Source organism: Spinacia oleracea, chromosome 6 (genome assembly GCF_020520425.1).
Source record: "Spinacia oleracea cultivar Varoflay chromosome 6, BTI_SOV_V1, whole genome shotgun sequence".
In the NCBI taxonomy this organism is placed as follows: domain Eukaryota; kingdom Viridiplantae; phylum Streptophyta; class Magnoliopsida; order Caryophyllales; family Amaranthaceae; genus Spinacia; species Spinacia oleracea.
Genome location: NC_079492.1, coordinates 122135548 through 122162798, shown reverse-complemented (window position 1 = coordinate 122162798; position 27251 = coordinate 122135548). Strand labels below are relative to the sequence as shown.

General features: G+C 37.1%; 3 protein-coding genes across 3 annotated transcripts; 2 read left to right on the top strand and 1 right to left on the bottom strand.

The window, feature by feature from the left end:
• The first annotated feature begins 1886 nt into the window (after window positions 1-1886).
• LOC110805852 (ubiquitin carboxyl-terminal hydrolase 23) lies at window positions 1887-10658 on the top strand. The gene is made up of 11 exons (XM_022011471.2): window positions 1887-2297; window positions 2641-2755; window positions 4268-4378; window positions 4809-4981; window positions 5102-5425; window positions 6163-6288; window positions 7969-8565; window positions 8658-8783; window positions 8873-9332; window positions 9679-9769; window positions 10027-10658. The coding sequence occupies exons 1-11, from the start codon at window positions 2019-2021 to the stop codon at window positions 10172-10174; spliced, it is 2550 nt and encodes an 849-aa protein (XP_021867163.1). The 5' UTR covers window positions 1887-2018; the 3' UTR covers window positions 10175-10658.
• A 228-nt stretch (window positions 10659-10886) lies between these two features.
• Window positions 10887-14220, bottom strand: LOC110805854 (MDIS1-interacting receptor like kinase 2-like). Its single transcript, XM_056830666.1, has 2 exons — window positions 11627-14220; window positions 10887-11538 (listed from the first exon to the last, which is right to left on the bottom strand). The coding sequence occupies exons 1-2, from the start codon at window positions 14169-14171 to the stop codon at window positions 11480-11482; spliced, it is 2604 nt and encodes an 867-aa protein (XP_056686644.1). The 5' UTR covers window positions 14172-14220; the 3' UTR covers window positions 10887-11479.
• A 4562-nt stretch (window positions 14221-18782) lies between these two features.
• On the top strand, window positions 18783-26664 carry LOC110805841 (nuclear/nucleolar GTPase 2). Its single transcript, XM_022011459.2, has 12 exons — window positions 18783-19132; window positions 19952-20810; window positions 21420-21553; window positions 22220-22349; window positions 22538-22698; window positions 23124-23225; window positions 23317-23421; window positions 23878-24006; window positions 24101-24241; window positions 24597-24697; window positions 25873-25930; window positions 26212-26664. Exons 2-12 carry the CDS (start codon window positions 20582-20584, stop codon window positions 26503-26505), a joined length of 1584 nt encoding a protein of 527 aa, XP_021867151.1. The 5' UTR covers window positions 18783-19132; window positions 19952-20581; the 3' UTR covers window positions 26506-26664.
• Window positions 26665-27251: the final 587 nt, after the last annotated feature.

The following is a 27251-nucleotide window of genomic DNA, read 5'->3' as shown; positions in this document are numbered from 1 at the left end:
CACTAAAAACATTACTCAATTTTTTTTTTTATTTCACCCTATTTACTATATTAGTTTTTTTTATTGTAATAAATTTTATATTAGTATTTTGAAGCAATTGAAGTATATTGCAATCATACTTAAAATATCATTAGTAATATTTCTCTATTTGAAAAATATATATTATTCAAAAATTTAAGTTAAGAATAATTTATTTATTTTTTTAAAATTTATTTTATTTAGTCAATGTTTATTAGAAAAATATAAAGGAGAAAAAAAATTAACACAATAAACTATTTGTCTAATATTAATAAGAAACAATGTATGTCAATGTCCTTAATGGTCATTTTACACATTAAACAGCTAACAGCTACCAGCTAATTTACCAAACACTTTTACACAAACAGCTAATGCAACCAGCTAGTCAAAACAACTAATGCAAACAGCTAACCGTTAACAGCTAGTCAAACCAGCTATTAGTTAACAGCTAACAGCTAACAGCTAACAGCTCCTAACCAAACAGGGCCATAAGCTTTAAAACCTAAAGTTGAAAAAAAAAAAAAATCAAGTTTGAAAATCCAAGACTCGGGAAAATCAGCGTCTTTAGCCAACTTAAGCCACATGTGATGCTCTTCAGGCAAGTAAATAGCCGGAAAAGCTCAGTCAATGCGGGAAACTTCTCCTAGGTCCTTCCTCGCAACAAAATTTACATTAAAATATGATTTCACAAAAAAAATTATACAAGATCCTTTTTTTACAAAATTTGAGTTATAAAAGGTCATTTTTTACAAAGGATTTTTTGGATAAAACCACCTTTTAAAGTTGCCACTTTTGAAATAACCACCTTATAAGTTTTTTTTTAAAAAATAACCACCTTAAATTTGCTCCGTTAAGGAAATCGCCACCTAATTTGAACTTCCGTCAAAAATTCAGGAATTGTGGGGACCACTTCCAGCTATTCTTTGAACTTTCCCTCCTTTTTTTCCTTCCTTCTTCCTCCAATTAACACAGTCTTCCATTAGCAAAGCTTGCTCAATTTTCCCCCTCTCAAATTTCCCCATTTTAAGCAATTTCTCTTTGAATTTTCCAACTAATTTTAATTAGCTAACAAAATTCGACAATTTCTCCATTTATCAGCATGGTGCACGTTGTGAAGCGGATTATTTGTGAAATTCTGAAATTACGGTTCTTCGTCTGTAAAATTTGGGGTTTATAACTCAATTAATTGTTAAGGGTTGATGAACCACGGTCAACAAACAACTCTTCCCCTTGAATTGGGACTATTAAGAAGTATCATGCAAGCTCTTCCCCTTGTCAGCATTGCATAACATTAACGCAAATAAAGGGGAATGATAAACTACCAAGAGCTCTACAATAAATAATAGTCATGTGGTCTATCAACCTGCAACAATCAATTGACTTAAAAACCCCAAATTAAAAAACCCCCCAAAATTCACATACGAAGATTCAGAATTTCACAAATTACATGTTTAACTACTTGCACCATGCTGATAATTGGGGGAAATTGACGAAAATTATTTGGTGAAGAAATGTACTTGAAAAATTGGAAGAGAAATGTATTTAATTTGCAGATTTTTGAGAATTTTTTTTCGATCAAGGTGCGTTAATGGAGAAAGAGATTATAAAGAGGAAGAAGAAAGGAAAAGAAGAGGGAAATCTGATTTGGTCGTTGGATGTGGGTCCCACAAAACGAAATTTTTGACGGAAGTTCAAATTAGGTGGTGATTTCCTTAACGGAGTAAATTTAGGTGGTTATTTAAAAAAAAAAAACTTATAAGTTGGTTATTTCAAAAGTGTCAACTTTAAGGTTTTATCCAAAAAATCCTTTTACAAATTTACCTTCTTTTAATTAAATACGGAGGAGTTCAGTTTTGGTTCTGGCTCTTGCTGAAATCGGAACCTTTATGCCAAACCTAGCCTTCGTCGCTTAAACCCTATCATTTTCTTCTCTCTCACTCACTCCATCACAAGCCGCCGCGCATTGTTATCTCCACAATCGAGCTTCTGCTGCAACAACCATGGAGGCGGCTGCTCCTTCTATGCAGCAACAACAACAACGCCGCATTGAATTTCATCTGGCTAGAAAACCCATCTCTTCTTCCTTCGCTAACACCAGCAATTCTTCCAATTTCAAGCTTGAAACTCTGAACCCTTCTTCTCCTTCAATCTCTTCCCTTCGCCCTTCTCAATCTCAATCTCAACCCCCTTCTTCCAATTCTAAAAAGCCGGAGTCTTCTGATTTCATTGATGCCACTTTTGATCTCGATTTCGTTTTGCGAATTCCTTTTCGCCGGATTGTAAGCCCTTAACATTTGATTCCCCCCTTCTTCTGGGGCTTTGCTGTATTTGTGCATAATTTGTATGATTTTCTTTAATGTATTGAATGATGCAACGGACTGCGGAGAAGCGGTGCCGGGTGATGGCTGTTTTGTTAGAGGCTGTCACTAGTATTTGACTCGAGCTCAGCTCGGAATATTATTTATAAGAAATTGCCTGTTTGGTTTGATCATACTGTGATAGGTTTTGATTTTGTATTCTGGATAAGAAATTGCCTGTTTTGTTTGATCATATCATGATAGGTTTTGATTTTGTCCTGGGTAATTGTTCGATATTAATCTAATTGAGGTATTAATATGACAGGGAGCTGGTTTGGAAAATCTGGGGAATACATGTTTTCTTAATTCTGTCATACAGTGCCTCACATACACAGAGCCGTTAGTAGCTTATTTGCAAAGTGGCAAGCATCAGAATAATTGTGAGTTTCTTCCTGTCTCTTCCTCTTAACGTCCCTCGTTTCTGAATGCTACTTCGTTGCAAGTAATTTAGACTTCAATGCAGAGTATATAAGTTGCATTGTTTATGATTGTGAGGATGTATGATTATCAATTTTGTCCAAATTGTGCATTGAAACCAGAAGCATTTTCTTTTCGTAGTAACATCTCTTTAACTGTTTAGTAAAGGTCCTATGAAAAGCTTAGCTTTGTGATATTGGACAAAAGTTTCTGGTAATTTTTATTTTATCACCAGTTAAAAGCCATCGGACATCACTTTGAGATAATTTGTATTGACAGTGTCGGATTTGACCACTCTACTGAGTGGAGTTTAGCAGAATTGTGGAACAAAAGGACTATTTATAGCGGAATACAGTTTTGCCCAACTTTTAGAAAGTTCCCAGTTGTTTTAGTTTGGAGAGTACCTGCCATTCTGTATGGATTTGTTGCAGAGAACCTATCGTGAGACCTCATATGTTTCATAACATTCCAGACATGGAAATGTTTGCACGTTTTCCATAAGATGGTGAAATGGATATGTTTGGATTGTGCAATATTTTAAGAAACACAGGGTAACTAGAGATCTCAGCGCTCAGATATATTTTCTCGTTCCAGTATATTGATGTCTTCTTTGAGAAGGAAAAAGAAATGCCCGAGTGATGTTTGAAGATTGAGACAGTCCCCCCCCCCCCCCCCCCACCAACTCTGTCTTTCTCCCAGTCTTCATACATCTACTACTCCAGTCAGTCAATCACCATCAATCATTTGTACTTATCGTGTTAATGCATAATAAATAATGGACATCAGTTGTGGCTTGAGAAATATATGGGTTGCTGTGGTGGAGTTTGGAGAAATAAGATATTTTGAAGATCTGATATTTGAGTATGGGATTTGGTGGAGTATAGGGTCTTGGGCGCGAGGCAGTTCATGAATATATTACCAAGGATCCATCAGAAATTAGAAGAATAACTGTATGATAATCAAATTTTCTTATATTTTTCTTTTATGAACATCAATTTTACTTTACAAGTGACAAAGAATCAGAATCACCACAGAAGATAAAACTGTTTTGGACGACAATTGTATTGGATCATCAGCTGCAATGGCCAGTCACTTTTGGCTTCTTTTACTTCTTATTTTGGGTAAGAAGTCATGTATGTCAGAGGACTACTGTGCAAGGATTTAGAATGCGGAATTCTATAGTCTAGAAACCGTTGGATTTTTTGTCTTATTTGGATAGTTTTACATCCTGGAGACATCACTATGGACACAGTGCTCCTATATTGTCAGTTGGATTATTGATCTACATTTGACAGAAAGCTGACATATTTATTTGTGACAATACTTTGCAATACAAGACAATGACAAATCTATAATTTGTACCAGTGCTTGTAGGAGACTGTTTTGAAGTTCATTTGATTCTGTTTATATACTTAATCTACTTTGATATGGTAAAGTATTTTTTTTTATTAATACTTCGTTTTTTATTGGTGAAGGTCATGTTGCTGGTTTTTGTGCGTTATGTGCCATGCAAAAACATGTTAATCGCGCCCTACAATCAACTGGGAGAATATTAGCACCGAAGGATCTTGTTTCAAACTTGAGATGTATCCTTTTTGCATATTGTAGCTGATTGTGTGTAGCTGATGATTATTATGGATATGTTATCTTTTCTAGCACTGTTGTTTTCTCTGCTACTCCTTTTGTTTCTGTTGAATCTACTTTTCCTTCTGGCATATTGATTTATTTAGCCGCATAGTTGTTTTCAGGGTTTTCATTTGAGACTGAAAGACATTTAGGTTTCCAGAAAATTTTATTTCGAAAGGGTTTCTTACGTGGCATGGTTAATTGCTGAGTGTAGAATTTTACTTCAACTGCATTGCATTAATAAATATCCTAGTAGATATATGAATGCCTATTTACTATACTGTTGCTCCAAGTCTTCCCCACCATCCTTCTCTAGATTATGTTCTCAGTGTTTATGATCCCTTCCCAGAGGGATATAGTATATTTTATGACCCTTGACCCCACATTAAGGTATATCTCGTAGTTTTCGAAATGCAAGACAAGAGGATGCACATGAGTACATGATAAATTTGCTGGAGTCAATGCATAAATGCTGCTTACCTTCAGGCGTGCCTGCTGAGTCACCTGGTGCTTATGATAAGAGTTTGGTTCACAAGATATTTGGGGGTCGCTTACGTAGCCAGGTAAAAGAGGCAGGAGATGTTAGATTGTATTATGTTTGTAAACTTTAGGTACAATTATTGACCATAATATGGGAAGGGAGCTGCAAGTTTATATCTAATGCAAAATTCTCTAATTTACAGGTAAAATGCTTGCAGTGTTCCCATTGTTCGAATACATTCGACCCATTCCTGGACTTGAGCCTTGAAATAGCAAAAGCAGATTCAGTGTACAAGGCCCTCTCACACTTCACTGCCCCTGAGCAATTGGATGGTGGGGAGAGGCAGTATAAGTGTGAAAGGTGTAAGCAGAAAGTCAGGGCACTCAAACAGCTTACAGTTTATAAAGCTCCATATGTTCTGACTGTCCATCTTAAGCGATTTCGTCACTTTAATGGGCAAAAGATTGACAAGAAAGTCCATTTTGGCTCTTCATTGAATCTCAAGCCCTTCGTCAGTGGAACCTATGTATGTTCATAGATGTCTTTAGTCTGGTAACCTCAAGTTAGTGCTTTGTGGTGCTTTAAGAAAAAAAGATTTATTCATAATGGTTGTGGCTTTAATTCTTTTACGACTTTTAATTTTCTTGTCCAGGCTCTAAGAAATGGTCAGTTGACAGATTTGAAGAAATTCTGTGTTTTGAAGTCTTCATTTTAAGAAAAAAATCCCAATGATTGGAATGATGAAATAATGAGATGCTTCTTAGTAATGACTTGTGACCATTTGTGCCATTTCTCATAATTGGAATAGAGTAATTTATTTAATTTAAGTTGACGCTTGATTTTTTGTTTTGTATGCTGTTCCTACCATGACATTGTGTAACCTTGGTTTTCTTGTGATGTTCTTTTTGGTCTCATCCATGTTTGGTCTGTTACGTTGCTGGATCTTTTTCCATTGACTTCTGTAGAGATCAATTTGCCGCTCATGAATCTGGCTCGCGTGTTTATGAAGGGCCATACTTAACCCATGTGATAGCTTCAGTTGGATAGAATGTAGCGACACTAGATGGACTCTGTAACCTGTTCTTTTAGTTAAAGATTGCTTTTTTTGTTTTTAACCTTTTGAACCTCCCCCTTACCATATGTCATTAGATTCTGAATACAGCTTAGCTAAATTTTGATGGTTTTGCTCTCTAGATTGTATGTAAGTGTTGGATTATGATATATGTATTGTTAGTTATAATCCTATGCATTTTGTTGTCGCAGGAGGGTGATTTGACCTATACACTCTATGGTGTACTGGTTCATGCTGGGTGGAGTACACATTCTGGTCATTATTTTAGCTTTGTGCGCACATCAAGTGGAATATGGTACTCACTTGATGACAACAGGGTGGGTCATAAATTTCTTTTTAAACTGTTATGCTTATTTGCTCCAGTCATCAGCATACTTTTTCCTGGATTTTGAATTTATTCAATTTGGATATGATTGTTGTGGCTAGTGGGGATAAAGTCTATCATGTGGACTTTGATCATGTGTTACTGAACCTTGCACCATGGTCTTAACATGGATGCAGATCAATGAGGATGAAGCCTTGAAATTATTTTGGTATCTATAGCCTGCCCTGCATTATTGTACTCGGACTTGAATATTTTATGAAATTTTAGATGATGTTGGTCCATAAAGAAGTTAAAGTGCCATACTTGTGCAGAGAAACAAATATATGATGCTTGTACTTGAGGTATATGTAGAGCCTAAGTTTCGTAGGTTCCCATAGTGATGAGGCTAAGCTGAAGAGTAGGATCCAGACAGTCCGTTACAAGGTCATAATGAACCTTTTGAGGATGATTGGATCACAGGCATGATTGTGTGATGGGTATTTTTGTTGTGGGCATTTGGTCCTTAATGTGGCTTAGAATTCTTGAGCATTGGCCATGTCCATGTTACTTCTTATTAGGCCATAGTTAAAAAATCCCATTCCGGGGTGAGGCATTGCGATTGAACACTGGACAACCCTTTGTTAAACCTGTGTGATGGAAGCCTGGGATATAAGGAAGTGCTTGGTGTGGCTTGACCAACGTGGCATCATCAGGTTGATGCCTTGGACTAATGGGCCTCTTCGTAAGGAGTATCACATTGGCATGATACTTATAAGGGCTATTAGATGACAAGTATTCTCCAAGCAAAGGCTTTGGGTATTAAACACTTCGCTTAAACATTGTAATTCATTCTTACTCTAAGCATTTACTCAGGGACCAATAATAGAAGAAGGTTATTTTGGACTAATAGCAGGCTTACTAAGTAATCTCTAACTTAGTACCATAACAATGTTACCCTTTGGTAGAATATTTTGTTTAGGTCCAAGTTGGTTGCACAATTGTTTCTGGTAACCTTGCAATTTAAATCATTCCCGTCCCATCGGGAGGATGTGTTGCAAAGGAAGAAATGGTCTTGAGGTTAGAAATTTTCTGGATTGATGTTTAAGAGCTGCATAATTGCATGTAGACATTACCTTTTGGATAATATTGTGAAGTTTTGGAAATTTGGACCCTTAACTTCCGTCCGTCTCTGCATTGACTGACAAGCTATTGTACTTCATCTCCTTTCAGCAATTAAGCATGTTATTTCACGTCATTCGTATTTTCTGTAATAGGTAGTGGTAGTTTTAACGGCCTAGATAAGGGAAGTTGTATATGGCCCAACATGTAGAAAATTGGATATATGGTCTCTGTTACGCCTGCTTACATCCCAGCCCTCTGTCCTGCCCCCTGGGCAAGTGCCCCATGCAACATTGGGTCCATGACTTTTGATGATAGATCTATTCCCATTTTGTTATCTGGGATCTTATACCCGTGCTTCCATGCTGTCTTCTGTAACTTGATTTTCCCCCCTTCCCTCTCCCTAAAGTGAAAAGAGGCAGTACTGGTATTTGATTGAAATTCATCTTAGATTTTTTTATGCACTTTTTTCTCTCCACAGATTAAATCAGTAGTGCAATACCTTTAAAACGTCTGCTAGTTTGTTGTATCCTGGATCACTTCTCTCAATTCTTTGCATGGTTACACAATTCAGGTTTATCAAGTAAGTGAAAAGACTGTAATGGAGCAGAAAGCATATATGTTGTTCTATGTTCGTGATATGAAAAACGTTGGTACTAAGAAAGCCATGGATGTTGTTCACAAGGAAAAATTGATCACAACTATGCGAAATGCTTCAAGTTCTTGTTCCATCCCTGTTGTCAAGAGCTTTCAAAATGGTTATGCTGACAAGAACTCGAAGGAAACTATCCCATCTGGTCTGGTTGTGAATCATTCTGAAGGCCGTAATTCTTCTATAGTTCCGGTTCAACAGAATACATCAAAATGTGTTTCATCTAATGGCATTGCATCTGGGAAAGAGTCTAGTCATGAAAATAATATCAAAGTATCAACATTGCCATCTGTTACAAAGAAGGAAAATTCGTTAATTACAAGAACTGATTTGGATGGAATGGTACAGTCAGCAACCAAGTTTAGTAATGGTGATCATTCTGGAAAAATTCCTACTGCTACAGCTTCTGCAGTCTGCTGTGTTACCAACGGGGAAAAGGAATTCGCATCAGTGGAGAAGCCATCAATTTCCAACTTCCCTTCTAGTGCTAATATTTTATGCAACAAAGAATCTCATATGGTAATTTTTGTATATCTTCAACTGACACCTAATGATTTTGCATTTTGACTTGCTTTGTTATTGAGGCATGTCTTGTCCTTTTGTGTTTTCAGGTCAGTACTCCTGCAGGCACTGAGGGTCATAACATTCAATCCAATAATGTAAATGATGTTAAGTCAAATGTCCCATCAGATTCTGCAATCCAACTATCCACCGAAGATGGAATTGGCAACACCAAGGTACTTCTCAATGTTCAAGTGATACCCCCCACCCCCCATAATGTCACACACTCACACTCAGGGCACACTATTGACAATTTTTTGAACAGGTTTCAAAGGATGAAGCTTCAGAGCCTATGTCTGACATCCCTTCAGTATTAAGCAAACCGAGAAATAAGAGGCCAAGAATGAATGGGTCGTCTGCTGCAAAATCTCCTGAAAGTGCACCTCGCAAAAGATTAATGAAGGAGATCTTGAAGTCAAGTATTGGGGGAATGCATTTTAGCACGAAGTTGCTATATGGGGCTTCTCTGAGCTTGAGAAACAGGAAAAAGTTCAAAAGGATGAAGAAAAGCAATAAAAAAGTTCTGCAAGAGAATCTGCTTACTGAAGATAGTATCCCTGCAGACATGGGTCCGTCAACTTCTGACTCTGATCCTGCGGGTACTATTAAACATAGCCACAAAAGAGCAAATTGCAAGGATGCTAATGATTTGTGTTCCAATGAACCAACTTCTCAACTTGTAAAAGAAGTATCCGGTGCCACAGGAGGACTGCATGAGCCTGCTGGTGAGTACTTTTCTGCAGCCAAGTGATTTTAATCAACCCATAGACAAATTTTCTTGAACTGTAAACCTCTATGGTCAAAATTGTGTCTTGAGGCTTGAAATGACATTTACAGTGAACCATTTTTTGCCTTGAACTTTTTAATAGTATTTTACACTGGTTCCAAGTAGGCTACCTTTATGTTAAAATGCTGGTGCTCATTCTCTGAGCAACTGGTTACCCGCTTCCTACTCCAATGTAGTTGCTGGTTTACTTTATTGTGTTGTTCCATGTTTTACGGGGTCCCATATAGTTCAGAAACTTGCATTGTGTTGTTGTTAATGATAGTCTTCCTGGATTTTGGTTTCAGTTGGACGCTGGGAAGACGTGGAGCCTCCTTTGAAAAAAGTGGAATCAAATGGCCAAGATACTTTAAGCATTGGTCATGTGCTGGATGAATGGTGAGTTGGTCTTTATCTTAGTGCTGGATCTTTTTTTTTTTTTTTTTGTAAATTACACATGACTGAACTTGTTTACTTAATAATATTTGTTCATTGATTTTAGTCTCCAAATCCTTACACTTTGATAAACTTCTAGATATTTTGGACTCAAACTTGATGACAATTACGTAGTGTATAGTTACGAGTTTTGACTGTTCACTGATATTTGTTTGCTTTTTATTTTTGCTTAATTTCTGGTCTGTTTTTTTTCCCCCCAGGGATGAGGAATATGACCGTGGTAAAAGAAAAAAGATCAGAGTATTGCAGAATAATTTTGGGGGACCAAATGTTTTCCAAGAAATTGCAACAAAGAAAGCAAAATTGAAGGCAAGGAGTAAAGACCGCAGAACACGACCTTGTAGATAAGCCATCCTACAGATTTCTTCAGCTAGTGGCTGTAGATTTTATCATGGGGGCTTACAAGAATTTTCCTGGAAGTATTCTACTACTTGAGCATACATCCAGGGCTTTTCTATCGTGGAGATTTTGCACCATTGAAGTGTTGGGAGTCTCCGTACCATGTTGCAGCATTAAGCATTGTACTGGACTACTGGTCCTTGCCTCGAGACCGATTCGATTCGATGGCGCTTACATCTGTCCCTGCCAGGTAATAATAGATATGATTATCTATCTATAATATTTTTGAAGACGCTCTTATTTTTTATTTATTGGAAGGACAATATAGTATATCAAGGATCTTTAAATCTGCAGTTTGTATGATTGAAATTTTGTAGGCATTGTGTAAAAGGTTCTTGATCTGTCCTTCAAAGTATTGTATCTGTTTCTGAAGTAATATCGTGGAATGTAAGTTGATCACTCATTAGCCTTAATAAATTACTTTCTTGATCAATCTTTCATTTTTATTCTCAGAAGATTTTTTTCCTAATTATTCCACTATTGTCGGATTTGCCGATTTGGGTCTAATGACTTGTGTATCTAGTCGAATAAGGTTAAAGATTGGCCCTCGGTTAGGTACCATCAACCTATCGGTTTATTGCTCCGTAACAGTTAGACGAGTCATTTGAGTTATTCAATGCTTGTTTATTTTGTCTGTCACTAAAGAATCATGTCCTACACCATCTCTGAGATTTAGGAGTGTATGGTTAACGCAACACCTAGCCGGGAAACGATTTTTCCAACGTCAATCCGAATTACTGTAGAAAATTGGTTTTAACTTATTAACCTGCCAGCAGTAGTACAGTACTGGTATCTTGGATATTAGAAAGCAAAGCTGTAACAGATTTTAAATACAAAAAGGGTATTTTAGCTATTTTACACAAAACTCTGAGGGCTTCCATGGGAAATTTCAAAAATCTGCTCTAGGGCATCATAGATGGGGTTAAAATGCGGCACGTTGGAGTTACAATGGAAATCATGCTTTGAATTTGGGAGTTTCGTTATCATGACTGTAAACTATCATCATGGTTGGATACTTAAATTGTGTGTGAGGTTACATTCCAACTTGAGTATGTAAGATGGTGTTCTAGAAGACAATGTCCATGGTGTTATTGATTCCACAATTGATTTCGAACATCTGAGAGACATGATTCATGGTTGGCCTTGATTGTGGATCAGCATTGAGGCACAAAATTGCTATCTGTATGAGGAATTCCACCTGTCGTATGAGATCTTTACCCATTGGATACGGCAGACGACAGTCTAAGACATCTTTTAGCTGAGTTTGCAGTTGGTCATCTGACCTGTTTGAAGAACCATTGTGTAAGCCAGCTCTGAAACAACAACAACAATAATATGTTATTTAGTTTGGACTCATTTGCATCTATTGTAGTAGGTGTATAAGATTGCATATTGACATACCTGGGGCAAGGTAGCCATATGTTCCAACAAGTGCTGTCCAGTTAGATGAATCTGGATGTAGGAATTTCGCTGTGCCAAAATCAGAGACATGAGCTTCCAATTGAGAACACAACAAAACATTTTTACTTGAAATATCGCGGTGAACAACAGGTGGAATGCAACCATGGTGCATATATGCCAGGGCATTAGCTACACCTTTGATGATTCTGATGCGCTTGTCCCAATCTAGCTCCTTTGCCCCGTCATAGCTGCTTATAACATCAGCCAAGCTTCCTCTTTCAACATACTTGAACACCAAAAATGTCATCTTCTGATGCAAACAAAACCCATAAAACCTCACGATGTTCCTATGTCGAATCTCTGTTAGGGCTGTTACTTCAGTCACAAAGCTTTTGGCTGCATTCTCTAATATCCCCGAGTTGAGCTTCTTAACCGCTAACACTTGACCGTTGGGAAGCTCTGCTTTATAAACCCTCCCAAACGATCCACTTCCAATGCAATACAGACTGTGAAAGTCCTCTGTGGCTTCAACAATGTCGCTGTAAACCAATTTACCATCAAAGTTCAACACGGTGAATGGATCTTTGAATTTGTTCAACTTCTGTTGTTTATGTTTCGCCAGTCTGCCTCTTCTCCAAACTATTATGCCGCAAGCAACAAAAAGAAGAACAAGTAGGGTGCTTGCCAAAGAGGCTACTGTAAATTTTATGATACGGTATTGCTGCTTTGTTGTTGGAGATAAAGTAGCTTGTATATCATTGCAAGGTTTCATGCCCTTAATTTTACCACACAAGTCCTTGTTGTCAGAAAACGATTCAAGTAGAAATGAAGAGAAGGCCTTGCTATCAGGGAGTGGGCCTTCTAGTTCATTATGGGAGAAATCAACGCTTAGTAAGCTGAGAATGTTGGCTACAGAGGTAGGGATTCGACCAGTCAGACTGTTGTGTGAAATGTTCAAGTTTTCAAGTTCTTGTAGCTGCCCCAGATTCAGTGGCATCTCCCCAGTCAGAGAATTATAACTCAAGTCCAGAAAAATCTGCAAGTGAGTTAACTGACCGATCTCATCTGGAATTTTGCCCGTCAGATGGTTGTTGCTCAAATTTAAGCTCAGGAGCATTGAGCACCCCCCAATTTCTCCTGGGATTTGTCCTGTTAAGCTGTTATTAGAGATATCCAGTTGTCGCACTTCTTTTAGGCCTCCTACTTGTACCGGAACATGTCCTGAAAGCATATTATTCTGAAATAATAATTGAACCAATTTAGAGCTTTGTCCAATTTCTGGGGGTATGTATCCATGTAGCCTATTTGATGACAGGTCTAACAACCCCAAATTTGGCAACTGGAAAATATGTTTTGGTATTTCACCACCAACTGAATTTCCTGCTATTAGTAGAGCAGATAAGTTTTTAGACATTCCCCAAGTTGGTGAGAGTTTACCTCCTAGTTTGTTGTAGCTCAAGTCAATATAGCGCATGCTTGGATACTCTCCAAAGGCCTGATCAAGGTCTCCAGTGAGTTGGTTATGGTTGAGGTTAACCCTATGTAAACTCTGGCAATTCTTTAGGCTTATTGGCATTGGTCCTGTTAAATTGTTAAAACTGGCAGTCAGGTAGACAAGCTTTCCGCCCTTGCAGACTTGCGGGGGTAGTGATCCTGTGAGGTTATTCCTACACAATTCTAGACAGGTAAGTGATGATAGATTACCAATGTCTTGAGGTATATGACCATGAAACTGATTTTCATACAAACTAAGGTTGGTTAGCTTGTCAAGTCTACCAACAAATGTGGGGATTGGGCCGGTGAGATAATTCTGATCCAACCGTAGGCAGGTTAGCTCACTCAAGTTGGCCATTGATGCAGGGATATGACCTGAAAGTTGATTGTTGCCAAGAGCAATAATAGAAAGGTTTCTACAGTTTCCTATCGTAGAGGGGATTGTACCATCTAGATAAGTATGTTGCAGGATAATTCTCTTAATACTAATGAGACCAGAATTTGTTCGGCTCACTGCATCAGGGAACAAAGCCGGGTCTATTTGGCCAGTGAAGTCGTTTCGAGAGAGATCAAGATGTTCAAGTTGTGTGAGATTAGAAAGGGAAAAAGGTAGAGTACCGTTAAGCTTATTTGTAGAGAGATCAAAGTATTTGAGCTTAGAAATCATCCCTATAGAAGTAGGTATTGTACCAATGAAATAGTTAGAACTAAGGTCAAGGCCAATTAAATGTGGGAACGAAGAGAAATCCAAGGTATCGAGTTTACCTTGCAGTTCTAAGCCGGACAAGATAATATTGGTGACTCTTCCATGGCTATCACATCCGATTCCTCGCCAATGGCATGGATTTATGTTGGGTAAACAAGTGAGATTTTGTGGTATTTGCCAAGATGTGAAGGCTGATTGGTTTTGGAAGTTTTGTTTCCATTTAAGTAGCGCCCTGGCTTCGGTTTGTGGTGGATAATATGTTGCCTTTGATAGAGTGAGCAAGTTCATGCAACTCAAAGTGATTCCGATGAGCACAAGTTCAATGCTAATAGCAATGTTGGACATGTTTTTGTATCTCTCAACTCTCAAGCTAGGTTGTATTGTAATATTAATATTGTTGCCGTGTACTTGCATCATTGATTTGTTTTAAGTAGTGTATTGTTTTTTTTTATTTGTAGTTAAAGTCGTCTGATATGAAAGTCGAAGTCTGTGAGTCATTGTTGTGACTGAATATCACGTACTGGCTACGTTACGGCACTTTCATTCTCATCCATCGTTTGAAAATTCGATAATCTTTGTTATGGATTCGTGTTTTTTTCCCCGCAGTAGAACATTTCATTTGCAGTGAGGGAAACTCTAATCATATGGGCGTATTCATCAATATATACGGTAACATTTGGTTGACCGTAGAAAGTAAAAGTTCCTAGAAATAAGATTTTCTCATGTATTCAAATTTCCAGAAAGTAAGAAATATCGTTTGGTTGAAATATTAAAATTTCAATTTTTTTATAATTTGTAGTTGAAAATAGTTATTACTCCGTAAAAGGAAATTAAATAGGATAAATAAAATAAAACATCAACGTGTCTTTTGTGTGACAAGTCACATACCTGGGGTAAGGGAGCCATATGTTCCAGCAAGTATTGTCCAGTTAGATGAATCTGGATGTAGGAATTTCGCAATGCCAAAATCAGAGACATGAGCCTCCAACTGAGAACACAACAAAACATTTCTACTTCAAATATCGCGGTTAACAATAGGTGGAGTGCAACCCTTGATGATTCTGATGCGCTTGTCCTAGTGTTAGAAATAACGGTTATTTCATGAAATGCCCCCGAGTTTTGCTGTAATTCACCAAACGCCCATCAAGTTTCAACAATTCATAAAATACCCCTCACAATCCTTACAAATGCCCACCATACCCTTACTGTTAACAGACGTTAACTCTCCGTTAGAGGGAGTTTACCATTTTGCCCTTATTTTCCTTTTAGGCTCCATAACCCTTCCCTACCCCTGGTTACCCATTCCAAAAAAATCGCGACCACAGCTTTTCTTCTCTCTCTCCCCTGTTCTTCCTCCTTCTTCCACCATTTTCTGGGTTTTTATATGGGCTCTCTCTCCCTACTTTCTCCTCCTCAACCAGTTTAGGCAGCTAGCCTCCACCACCACCACAACCACCGCCACCGCCACCGCCTCCACCAACATCTCCGCCGCAACTCCTCCTTCCTCCTCCTCCTCCTCCTTACCTTTTTCAACCCACTTCGAAAAACCATTTCGTTCGTTCTCCTCTTTTCTATATCTCATCTGTTTAATCGAGGGAGACGAGTTCAACGGGAACTGGAGCTCCGGTGCACTGAGAAACAAAGCAAGGTATTTTTTTTATGGGTCTCTTGTTCTTTATAGTTTTGAACTGGGTTTTGTAATTTTTTCCATTGTTATTTAGCTCAAAGCACTAATTGGGTAGCTTGGATTTAACCTAGAAAGATTAGTGAGTTTATTGTATGATTTCAAATTATATAATTTGATTTTGGATCTTTTTTGAGCTGACTGTATGAGAATCTTGCGATAATTCAATTCAATTAAATTGCGGGTTCGTCAGAAGCGGGGGTGTTCTTTTTTTATAGATTTGCTCATGTTTTTAATCCAGCCTCAAATTCTGGGTTATTTATTTTTTATTTTAGTGATATGAACTTATTTTTATGTGTATTACTGCCTACATTTGTGCCAAGAAAATTTATTGTTGATTAAATTTTAGTAGTTTGGAAAAAAGTTTTGGAATTGGAAATGAAATTGATTTGGTCTATTCAAAATTGGAAGGACCGTTGTTTTCATCAATGGAGCTGAACAGTGGTGAAGGATCCATTTGGTCGATTCAATGTGGCGTATACGTTGATTTGGTGGATTTGGTAGTTGATCTTTACTGATACATATAGTGGGAGACTTGGGTTGGGGTAATGACATAATTTTGTGGCACAGTTATTATCTCAACGTATATCTTCCGAAGCGCATCAGCATGATAATTCAGTCAGGATGTAAAGTGCTCGATAGTGATGATGATGAGGTTGAAGGAGCTCAAAGTGCCAAGAATTCTGTGAAAAGATCTCGACCCGATAGTGAAGATAGTACAAAACTTGCCAAGTCTCACTACTTGATGGGGAGAAGATGATGCACCAGAACTTATAAACCTGAACTAGTATTTTCAGGTTCCTTTTAAGTTCAGAGGATTCCCATTTGTTTCTGTTGCCTGTAACTGATGCACATTACAGTGCCAAAAATCGTTACTAGGAAGAGCAAAATTTAGGTATGAATTTTGTGGTTATACGCCTTGAAGGGGATTTTCTTGCAGCCAGCTTGACTGAATGTTATGACTGTTGAGAATCTGTGTATCTAGGAAAATCTTATTGATGCGCAAATTTTGTCACACTATTCTTTCAGCTCATATAGTGCTTAAATGAGAGGGGTAATTGAAGCTTTTCATGTGTCAAATATGAAGCATAGAAAAACTATAGCCTACCGGAACCTACAGCTACTTTTCATATATAAAAACTAGTCATTGGAACACCAAAACTAGCTAAATTTAATGTTAGGGCATTTGGTGAAATAAGTTTGAGATTAGGGGCATTTGGTGCATTAAATTTAGAAATAGGGGTATTTGGTGAATTAGAAACTTAACTAACGGCGGACTAACGGCACGTTAGTAGTAAGGGTATGGTGGGCATTTGTACGGATTGTGAGGGGTATTTTATGAATTGTTGAAACTTGATGGGCGTTTGATGAATTACAGCAAAACTCGGGGGCATTTCATGAAATTTCCGTAGAAATAAATATATGGGATGAAAAATTAGGGTCGTTCTGTCCTTAAAGTAATATTAGCCTCACTATTTCTTGCTATGGGTTACCGGCTAAGATACTTCCAAGATTTCCCTAAACTGAGATTGATTGTAGCAAAGCAATAATCTTCATATAAACGTAACTCTCCCAATCCCAAAACACACACTAGCCCAACTAGTAGGCCCACTTCTATTCAAACATAAAAGGTGGTCTACTAATTTAAACAACTCCTTCCATCTCCATTCTATCAATGTGGGATAATTCTCAACAACAAAAACTCACCATATATAAAGACTACTCTAACATCTAGACCTGATTGAATGATGCCCGATCCAAAAAACAATTGGTTTGGGCATGCAGACTATGGCCTGAAGTTTGGATTTAGGGAAAAAAATAAAGCCTAATTTATTTCGGGCTGGGTTCGGGCTAGAGGTACAGGCCCACGCTAGGCATGCCCCGACCCAAAATTAAGAAAAGCATGCCCAACATATGCGAAACTTGAAAGAAACCCTACTCCACTCATAATTTGAGATGGATATCCAGTTACGCGATCCACCAAATATACATAAATGGACAAAGACCCGATTTAAACGGATGAAGCACATGACGGATCGGGTGGGATTCGGCTCCAAGCCATCCGTCACCCAATCCGTCATCCACCCGTTTAATTAATATATTATAAAAATTATGTGTTCATATTTTTCCTTCAAAAAATTAACGTGTGAGAGAGTAAACCCTAATTAACAAAACTCTTGTTCATTTGTTACTGCGGTTAGAGGTGTTCAATAGCGCCTACCCTAAAAGGCGGATACCCCCTTATGCGGGTAGTTGAAAATGCATCCCATGACCCGACCTGCAAGAACCTATCCAGTTAGTGGGTACCCAATTAACTGGGTCGGGTCACTAGGTACCCAAATGCTTTTACATGTAATTTTTTTAATCTCTTAGTTTAGTATACTTTTTAATATCTTAGTTTAGTATAATTTTTAATCTCTTAGTTTAGTACTTCGTATAACTTAATACTCATAATGGACCATGCAAAAGGGAAGAGATATATTACTCCGTATTACACTAATGGAAAAGTAGCCTTCGAAAGAGTACAAACAATGTTTACGGAGTTCAATAGAAGGATGCCCACATAACAAAACTGACATCAAACCAAAGTAAGAGCAATAAAACGAAAAATTTGTCAAATACTCCACAATCCAACAAAATTCTCATTTCACAGGTTAAAATTAACCTCAGATTTCCATTTTTCTTAATTACAACCCAAAACTTTATCATACCTTTAAATTACAATATATCCCGAGTCAATTTCCGGCAAAAACAATCGAAAAGTGATGGCATTAATACATTTCCAAACAATTAATGACTTTTCCAAAAAAAAATAATAACAAAAACTTTTTAAAAGAAAAAAATATAGAAACATTTTGTGTCTCTCTCTTTTTCTATTGCTCCCTCTAAGTAACTCAATCTTTCCAACTGCCATGTCCGAAAGCTGGGAATTCACCAGCTAAAACAAAGAAATTGTAAACTCTCGACACAAACAACACTATAGGATCATCCCCAAAAATCTTAACCCGTTTTTTCATTAAATACCACTAAGTTTTGAGGTAATTTACCAAAGGAAAAATTGATTCTAAAAATACAACTTTTGGCCGGTTTTCTTAAAAAGGGCCGAGGTTTCGATTATCTAAGAATAATATAAGCTTTACTATTAATTTGTTTTTAAAGGGCTTGTTTTATTTGTGACTTGCTACCACGGGTAAAAAGATGACGTGGTGATATTACTTGCCATCTCACCATGTAAAAAGCTCAACCTCTTTCTTCCTCCCTCCATTTAACTCCTCTGTTTTTTTTCATCCCCTATTCTTCTTCTTCCCCATCCCCCCATTCCAGTCCTCTTTTATAACTCTGCCATCTCATACAATAATTTCCAATTTTTGTTTCGTTTTGGGGCAAGACTAAAAATATATATAGCCCTTAGTTATTTGTATTCGACATCTTATTATCTTATATTTCAGCACTTAGTTTTATTCTCTCAAAGTTTATTAAACACTTTTAATTCTTCAATTCAACGGCGGAGGTACCACGCCGAAAGAGAAAGCTGAACATCTAGAGGCTAAAGCCTCTTTCTTCCCAATCAAAATGGATAGCTGTCAATTGTTGTTGTCGGGCAAAGAGGAAGGGTGCTGCGGTAATTACAATGTTCATAAGAGAAATTGATATTTTTTCATGAAGGAATTTAAGGGCAAAACTGTAATTCTACTATTCTTAAGAAAATTAGAAGGCATCTCTTGCTTTTTAAAGGGTTAGGATTCGTCGTCCATATTTTCGGTATTCATGATTCATTCCTTGCTTAATTATTCTAGATTGATTATGTTTTCATCATTATTAATTATTTTGTTTAATTATAGCATGTGTGAGTAGTTTTAATCTAGGGTTTTGGGAATCCATGAAGGGATGAACTATTATTGTTAATTGTTGGTTGATTTCCTATTGATTGATTCCATTTACTATGCGATAAGATTTGCGCAGGTTTAATTGTATTAGTCTAGAAATATCAAGTTAAGATTCGAGAGATGCAATTTTAGGTTTAGGCTTGTTTCAATAGTTAGAATTGGGGTTAATATATAGCGAGAGCTTGTTAATTCCAATTCTATATGATTAGTATCAATCGAGAGAGCATGCTAGTCTGATTAATCGCTTTATTGATTATTAGTGATTGTTTATCATCCCAGACCCTAGGCCTTTTATTATTGAATTTTTCATTGTCTAATTATTGTCGTAGTTTAATTACCCAAACTCAACCATTTTCCTGTTTCAAATAGTGTAGACCTTAGTTTTAATAATACAATCCCTACTTCACTTACTATATTTTAGTTGGTGAACGCTAGGTTTATCTTTGATAGGAGTGCGATTTAGGCTGTCAAGAGGTGAATGTCATCATCTGATTAAAGAATGCCGAAGCTTAATCAGGAGACTGACTGAGAAGTTGAAATTATTCATTGTATAGGGAGGGCAATCGAGCTGCGGATTGACTCACTAATCAAGGAGTTGTTCATCCAAATCAACTCATTGTTCTGGACCCGGCTCCTGTTGCCCTAGCAAGAATCATGAAGGAAGACAGGTTGGGAGTTAGCCTCCCTGGCTAGAATGTTTTAAATATCTGTTGAGGGTTTAAATTAGCGTTACTTTCGTTTACTGTTATTTATTTCTTGTTATTTTTCCTTTTTTCTGTATCTTTGTATCCTCGTGAGAATAAAAAAAAAGAAAAAACTTTCAATTCTTAGATCAATATATATTTTTAATTAACGGGTACTGGATACCCGAGTTACAAAATAAACAGTCCATGCCTGAACCGCCGACCCGATTATTTTCACGAAACGGGTACCCGACCCTTTAAGTTTAGGAAAAACAAAAAACTACCCAGTTTATTTGCGTCGGGTCGACGGGTTGGATAATACGGGTCAGGCTGCCTCCAGCATCCCTGATCTCTCAAATCCCAGTATTCCACTATCCCAGACACTTCTCTAACCCTAACTCAAGTATTCAACTTCTCTCTCAATCCTCACCGGTGGGTGCTATAGTAGTACTCCTCGTCGACGGCTCCTAGTACTCCTCGTCAGCGGCTCCTGTAGCAACAATGGCGAAGAAGAAAGAGAGCAAGCAGAAAGAGAGTAAGCCGAAGCATTCGCTTGATGTGAACAGAGCCAATGCTACCACCAGCAGCAGCCGTAGCGCTGCCACTGTGCGGCGGCTCAAGATGTACAAAACTCGACCCTCTAGGAATACCCAGGGCAAGATTATGAGCCAACAGTATCAGTCCAGCGATTTGCCTGATTCTCGAATTCAACCTGACCGTCGCTGGTTTGGTATGACTTTTGATTCACTTTCGCTATTATTTTGATGCAAATTTTGTAGAATTATCTTTAGGAATCTGAGGTTCCGATAATCTGGATAATTCGAATTAAGTTGTCGAATTTGATGGATGCTAGTTGAATTGATTAATTTCATTGTGGAGATGATTTTTTTTTGAATTCAGGTAAAGTAGGGTACATGGAAATGTTGTTTTAGGGTATTTGAATATCACTTACATGAACTTATGGGCGCTTATCTGAACTTAATATAACTTGTTATAGTTGTAAACTGAACTCCGGTTGCCCGCAGTGGCCGTCAACTTACCTTGTCCGAGCTTATTGGCGTGTGGGAACTTAATTAGAGTTTGTAACAAGTGAAAATAAACTGAGAGGAGAATATAGCCTTGCCTTGTTAGTAATGGCAATAAGTGTGACATTGCTAGAACAGGGAGATATTTTTCCAATTTCTAGAGCATGTATTTAAGATGAGCATGATAATCAGCATTCTCTACCACGTAAAGTGTGAGATGAAGAAGGGATAGTTTTTGATTGTGCTCAGATGTGTACTGAAATTCTGATAGAACTAACTCCTTTTTTGGTTGAATTTCCTTCCAAATTTTGTAGGGAACACTAAAGTTATCCCCCCAAAGGAACTTGAGTTTTTCCGTGAAGAGCTTACAAATCGCATGTCAAACAACTATAATATGATATTGAAAGGAAAGAATCTTCCTATGTCCCTTTTAAATGATCTTCCCAAGGTATGTAATACGTCCTTCACTCTTGACCTCTTGTTAGTTGTGAATGTTATTTATATCGTAGAATAAACATGTTTTTACTCCCATTATGCTTCATTAACTCGCATGTTGACAGGCAACAAGTATTTTTTCCCATTATGCCTCGCTTGTGCCGGTCAACATGATCTTCCTAGGGTTCCCTGGACTGTTTTTAGGGTTTCCCGGACTGTTTTTAGGGTTTCCCGGACTGTTTTTTCAATCCAAGTTTGAGGTTGATGTATACGTATGTTAATTTGACATCTACTGACACCACCTTTGTGTCTGAGTACTTGTGGTTGGGTATGAGAAATGTAGCTCATGTTGTTGATGGTAACTTTTTTCATCATTGCTTAGATTGTGTAGAATAGATGGATTGGTTAAACTCCTATAAAATTTTTCGGTTTGTTGTACACTTGTACAGCCGTAGGTCTCATTGCTGTAGCAAACTTGTAACCGCTGATCTGCGTAAAGGGTCTTGCTTGTTGAACTAGTTATAAGGGTCCTGCTTGTTGAACTAGTTATAAGGGTCCTGCTTGTTGAACTGTTTGTAAGGGTCCTGCTTGTTGAACTATTTATGAGGATCTTCTTGACCGTGTTGTCGGTAATGGCATGCTCTTACCTAATTTGTTTACTTGTGTTCTGTTTGTTAAGCAACGGAGAGTTCATCTCCTTGACACGGAACCTTTTGAGAATGCTTTTGGACCAAAAGGGAAACGAAAGCGCCCAAAGCTTCAGGCAACAGATTACCAGTCTCTGGTGCAGAAAGCTGATAGTTTACAAGGTATTCCACAATTTTTTTTTTTTTTGCTTCTTGTATTAAAATTTAGAATTGTAATTGACTAAATATTTAGTTTGCTAGCTAAGTGAGTTGTTGATTTCCAATTGGACCAAAGTGTCTGGGTCATATTTAAACATATTGCGTGGCATAACTTGCTTCATGGCTCATGCTCTGTTATGTGTTATCTGCAGATGAATATGAACAGAAGAAAGAAGCTATGCCTTCTACTGAAGGAGACGAAGTGGATGGATTCCGGGATTTGGTTCGCCATACAATGTTTGAGAAAGGTCAAAGCAAACGTATATGGGGTGAACTTTACAAAGTTGTTGATTCATCAGATGTTGTTGTTCAAGTAAGTACGTCGTAATTGTCTTTCTTTAGGAAGAACCAAAGACTAGTAGGCACTTACACTGCGGTGTTGTTTTAAATTTAATTCCTCTTACATATATATGTTTAACGACTTCAATGCGATAGTGGGCTCCTTTTACCTAACTACCTAAGACACTAGGCTCTGGAATTCCTAGTTTCCAAAGTCTTTTTTCTCACACAGGCTGTCTGTGATGGTTTGTACTCTCTGTAGTGTACTAGTGTGGCCAAGGTAGAAAAGGTAGACGGGGACTGTAGGTATAAATTGCTGGATGATTGATGTCCTATTTAAAGTGTTCTCTGTTCCTTTTTTTAATAAATAAATTGATGATTCAATAATCTTCATGCTGAGTAGTATACATATCAAATTGTATTGGTTAATGCTTATGGTTCCTCTTGACTTCTCTCTAGGTTTTGGATGCTAGGGACCCACAAGGAACAAGATGCTATCATCTAGAGAAGCATATAAAAGAGAACTGCAAGCATAAGAATATGGTTTTTCTTCTAAATAAGGTTTAATACTTACCTTTGTCTTGCCTCTTCTGATTGCTGTATCATGGTCTGTCTCCAAAGATGATATTTAGGAATGTTTCCCTTTATACAGTGTGATCTGATTCCAGCTTGGGCTACAAAAGGATGGCTAAGAGTATTGTCAAAGGAATTCCCAACCCTAGCTTTCCATGCTAGCATCACCAAGCCTTTTGGAAAGGTAAGGCTTTTGCATGTTGAATTCCCATACATTCTCAATCACTGTAACGGAAGTAGAATAATGCTTATTCACGGGGCATGCTTTTAATTTATTTAATGTCTTCCTCGAAAAGATCCTGTTAAGTGTTTGTAGTGGATCTTGGAGAACCATCATTCAAAATTCTAGTGGAACTCTTAACGTAACGAGTAAAAAATTATGACGTTTCTGTCTGTTTTGTGTTTGAGTTGATATAATTCTGTAATCACCCAATGAACCGGAAAGGCAATTTATAACATGAAAATGGTACAATTTTGGTCTAATTTAACAAATTAGGTAGCAAATTGGGAACAGAAACAAACCGAGGTATGGTTTCAGGGGAAAAGGTTAGGTGTATGGAAAAAAGAAAAATGCTTACTTGTATATCCTGTTCTCAATGTTCTATTTTCTTTTACTTAATTTTTGTATTCCTTTTTTCAGGGTTCTCTCCTTTCAGTGCTGAGGCAATTTGCACGGCTAAAGAGTGACAAGCAAGCAATATCAGTGGGATTTGTTGGCTACCCCAATGTTGGGAAATCATCAGTTATCAATACATTGCGTACTAAAAATGTATTGCCTTTTGCTAAATAATCATTGCATGTTACACATGTTTGTTGATATTTTCTTAAATTCTGACTTGTTTAATTAATTTTTCTGCTATAAGGTTTGCAAGGTTGCTCCCATACCCGGGGAGACTAAAGTCTGGCAATATATCACGCTTACCAAGAGGATTTTTCTAATAGATTGCCCTGGTGTCGTTTATCAGAATAGTGACACAGAGACAGATATTGTTTTGAAGGGCGTGGTATGTACTTCTATTGCGAAAAAATGGGTGGAACTTTATTGTCATTTATGCTTATGTTACATGGGTCTATCTCCAATACCTAGGGGTTGTGCCAGCTTCTGGCTTTAGGGGCCGTTCTTCTCATTGCTTGGTATCACTGTGGTCTGTGAGTTTTGCTGTGCTCCTGTCACTCACAGCCAAAAGGATGCCTTGGAATTTTTCTTTGGTGTTCTTTGAATTTCAATAACATGATGTGTTGAAAGACTGTTATGGCTGCATTTTCTTGCTTTTGCAGGGTATAGTAGGAAAATGATTGTGTTCCATTATATTCTCTTGTGCCTGCAGAATCTTTATGAGCTGTTTTGGGTAATTACAGGTGCGAGTTGCAAATTTGCATGATGCTTCTGAGCACATTGGGGAAGTGCTGAAACGTGTAAAGAAGGAGCACCTTCAAAGAGCATATAAGATTAAGGACTGGTACTGTGTTCATACTTGTAATTTCTTTCTGTTTTTGTTTGACTTTCAAGCTGTTGTTTATCATATCTACAATATTAAATTTGTTAAATGCACAGGATTACACACCCTATTACTACATGCATGTTACCATTTTTGAATTGCAGAGATCACAATATACATTGGTTAGATATGACTCATACGATCTTAAAAGGGAAGCTTTTAGGGAACTAAACATTTTCACTTCAGATGCTCTCTTTGTACTTAATGGTTTGATATGAGCTTATGAGGTTAACTCTTTTATGAAACTAGCCATTTTCCACTCCAGATGCTCTCTTGTACTTTCTTGCTTTTCGTTCTACTGTCTTTTCCATATTGCAAATGACGACTTGTGTTCTTTAGAGCGTTGGAGGCTTAAAGAAAGAAATTTATATTGGACTTGGATGCTTATTTTCAAAATTGTAAATACCCCTGTTTTTTTAACAAATGAAGTATTTTTGTGCTCTGCACATGTAACTGAGAAATCTATTTATGGTTCTGGCTTTTGGTTTAATGTATTTGTTTGATTTTTTAACAAATGAAGTATTTTTGTGCTCTGCACATGTAACTGAGAAATCTATTTATGGTTCTGGCTTTTGGTTTAATGTATTTGTTTGTTTACTTAATGTGAGATTTTAGAAAGAAGTAAGTTCTCTGAAGAATTTCGTTGCTTGAGTTTTGTTGCTTAATTACTTTCTTTGTCTTGAATTATAGGCTATGCTTGTTTGGGGTCATTTCTATTGAATTGAGTCATAAAACCACAAATGTGTTTTTGCTATCTGAAGTTATACACCTTACCATACCAGTGGAGTCTTTATTTTCATTAAAATCAATGGTATCATTGAAAATTGTTGCTTAATTTAGTAAGTTGCCTGTATTTTGAGATGCTTTCAAAAAATTATATGGTCTATTAATCAGCGACCGAGGGAGTATAATTATTTTGAAAAGAATAGTTGTAATTTGTTGGTGTTATCGGCTTTTTTAGGGAAGAGGTGATACTTCAATGTGTGTTTTTCTTAATCGCGCATGTGCTTTCGTGATCTTTGCATGTATTGTAATTTCAGATTTATGAATATTTTGTCCACCTTCTGCTGATGTGGAAACGCTCATCTTTTTGTGCTTTGGGGTTAAAAATTAACTTGTTGACGTGCTCTTACCAGGGAGGATGATCACGATTTTCTCTTTCAGCTTTGCAAGCTATCTGGCAAGCTTTTAAAGGTGGGTTTCCATTTCGTTTCAATTCTCCTAGTTAGAAACATTCATAATTGTTATGTTATCAAATCTTATTTGATAGATAATGAGCGTTGATTAGATTAGATCTTAAAGTTTGGTTTGGGTGGTTCTAACTGAAAAGAACACATTTTCTCCATATGTTTGATAATTTATTGCTTCTATTCCCAACTAGAATAATTAATTTTGGTGGGAGGGGTTTTGTTAAAGTCAAACAACTTGCATTCGGAGTTGTAGATGTGTTTTTTATGTGGGTATCTTTGGTCCAGGGTGGAGAACCAGACCTGATGACAGCAGCAAAAATGGTCCTTTACGATTGGCAGAGAGGCAAGATACCCTTTTTTGTTCCTCCTCCACAGGAGGAAGATAATACATCAGAGGTGCCGCTTGTTGCTGGCGATGATAGAGATGGAGAGACAGAGACAGAGGAAGATAAAGATAAAGAAAAGTCGTCATCTGCAATGAAAGCTATTGCAGATGTTATTTTGTCTCAGCAGCTGGAAAATGTCCCAGTTCAAACTGAACTGTTTAGTGAAACTGAGCTCAAGGGGGGAGATGTCTGAACAAACTGTGAATCCCAGAGTAATAAGTTTTGTTTTGTTTTGTTTTGTTTTTCTGCTTTTTTTTTTTTTTTTGTAATGTGATATTGCGAATGAAAACAAAGATATAAGAGATTAGTTCTATTGTAGCCGTGGCCGTGGGTGGCTATTATTTTTGGTTAATGCTACTTTATCTCTACAACAATGTTGTCGGTTTTGCTGCGGTTCATCATCTCTGGCTGGTGAGTTTTAGTTTGAGTTTGAGTTTGTCGAAGTTGAGCCAAATTAATATCTGATCAATGACATTCGATTGATCATGCAATGAGATTGCTGGAAGGTGCTACAAAATTTAAATTGCGGTCATTTATCTGATTTTACTATTAAAAAGGGTTACAATATTGACATCACTAACAATCAATAATTACGGAGTGGAGTATCAATTACGGGAGAAATTTCAAAATAATTCCCTTGATTGACATATCAAGTGGCACTCTCGTACTTACAATAATCTAAAAATTGCAATGTACGTAGTACAATACATTTGATATTTTTAAAAACACAAATTCTTATTTACAATGGTTGTACAATAAATATTGTACACCAAAGTAAAAGTTAACTCAAAATGTTTAAAAGTTATACTTATGTGTAAAAGTTATCCATTCTTTAATGATAAATTTTTTCATTTTAATAAAAATTGTTTCTTTAAAATCACTAATAATGTATAAAATTAATCATTTAACTCTTTAAAATGTTTATCTATCAACGTTTTT

Bases quoted from the DNA above. Each gene is read 5' to 3' on its own strand.
- LOC110805841 (XM_022011459.2), top strand. From the start codon at position 20,582: ATGGCGAAGAAGAAAGAGAGCAAGCAGAAAGAGAGTAAGCCGAAGCAT. The intron at 20,811-21,419 runs GTATGACTTTTG...CAAATTTTGTAG, and splicing joins ACCTGACCGTCGCTGGTTTG to GGAACACTAAAGTTATCCCC. The intron at 23,422-23,877 runs GTAAGGCTTTTG...TCCTTTTTTCAG, and splicing joins TCACCAAGCCTTTTGGAAAG to GGTTCTCTCCTTTCAGTGCT.
- LOC110805852 (XM_022011471.2), top strand. From the start codon at position 2,019: ATGGAGGCGGCTGCTCCTTCTATGCAGCAACAACAACAACGCCGCATT. The intron at 6,289-7,968 runs GTGGGTCATAAA...TACACAATTCAG, and splicing joins ACTCACTTGATGACAACAGG to GTTTATCAAGTAAGTGAAAA. The intron at 8,784-8,872 runs GTACTTCTCAAT...TTTTTTGAACAG, and splicing joins ATGGAATTGGCAACACCAAG to GTTTCAAAGGATGAAGCTTC.
- LOC110805854 (XM_056830666.1), bottom strand. From the start codon at position 14,171: ATGTCCAACATTGCTATTAGCATTGAACTTGTGCTCATCGGAATCACT. The intron at 11,539-11,626 runs GTATGTCAATAT...TTGTTGTTTCAG, and splicing joins ATATGGCTACCTTGCCCCAG to AGCTGGCTTACACAATGGTT.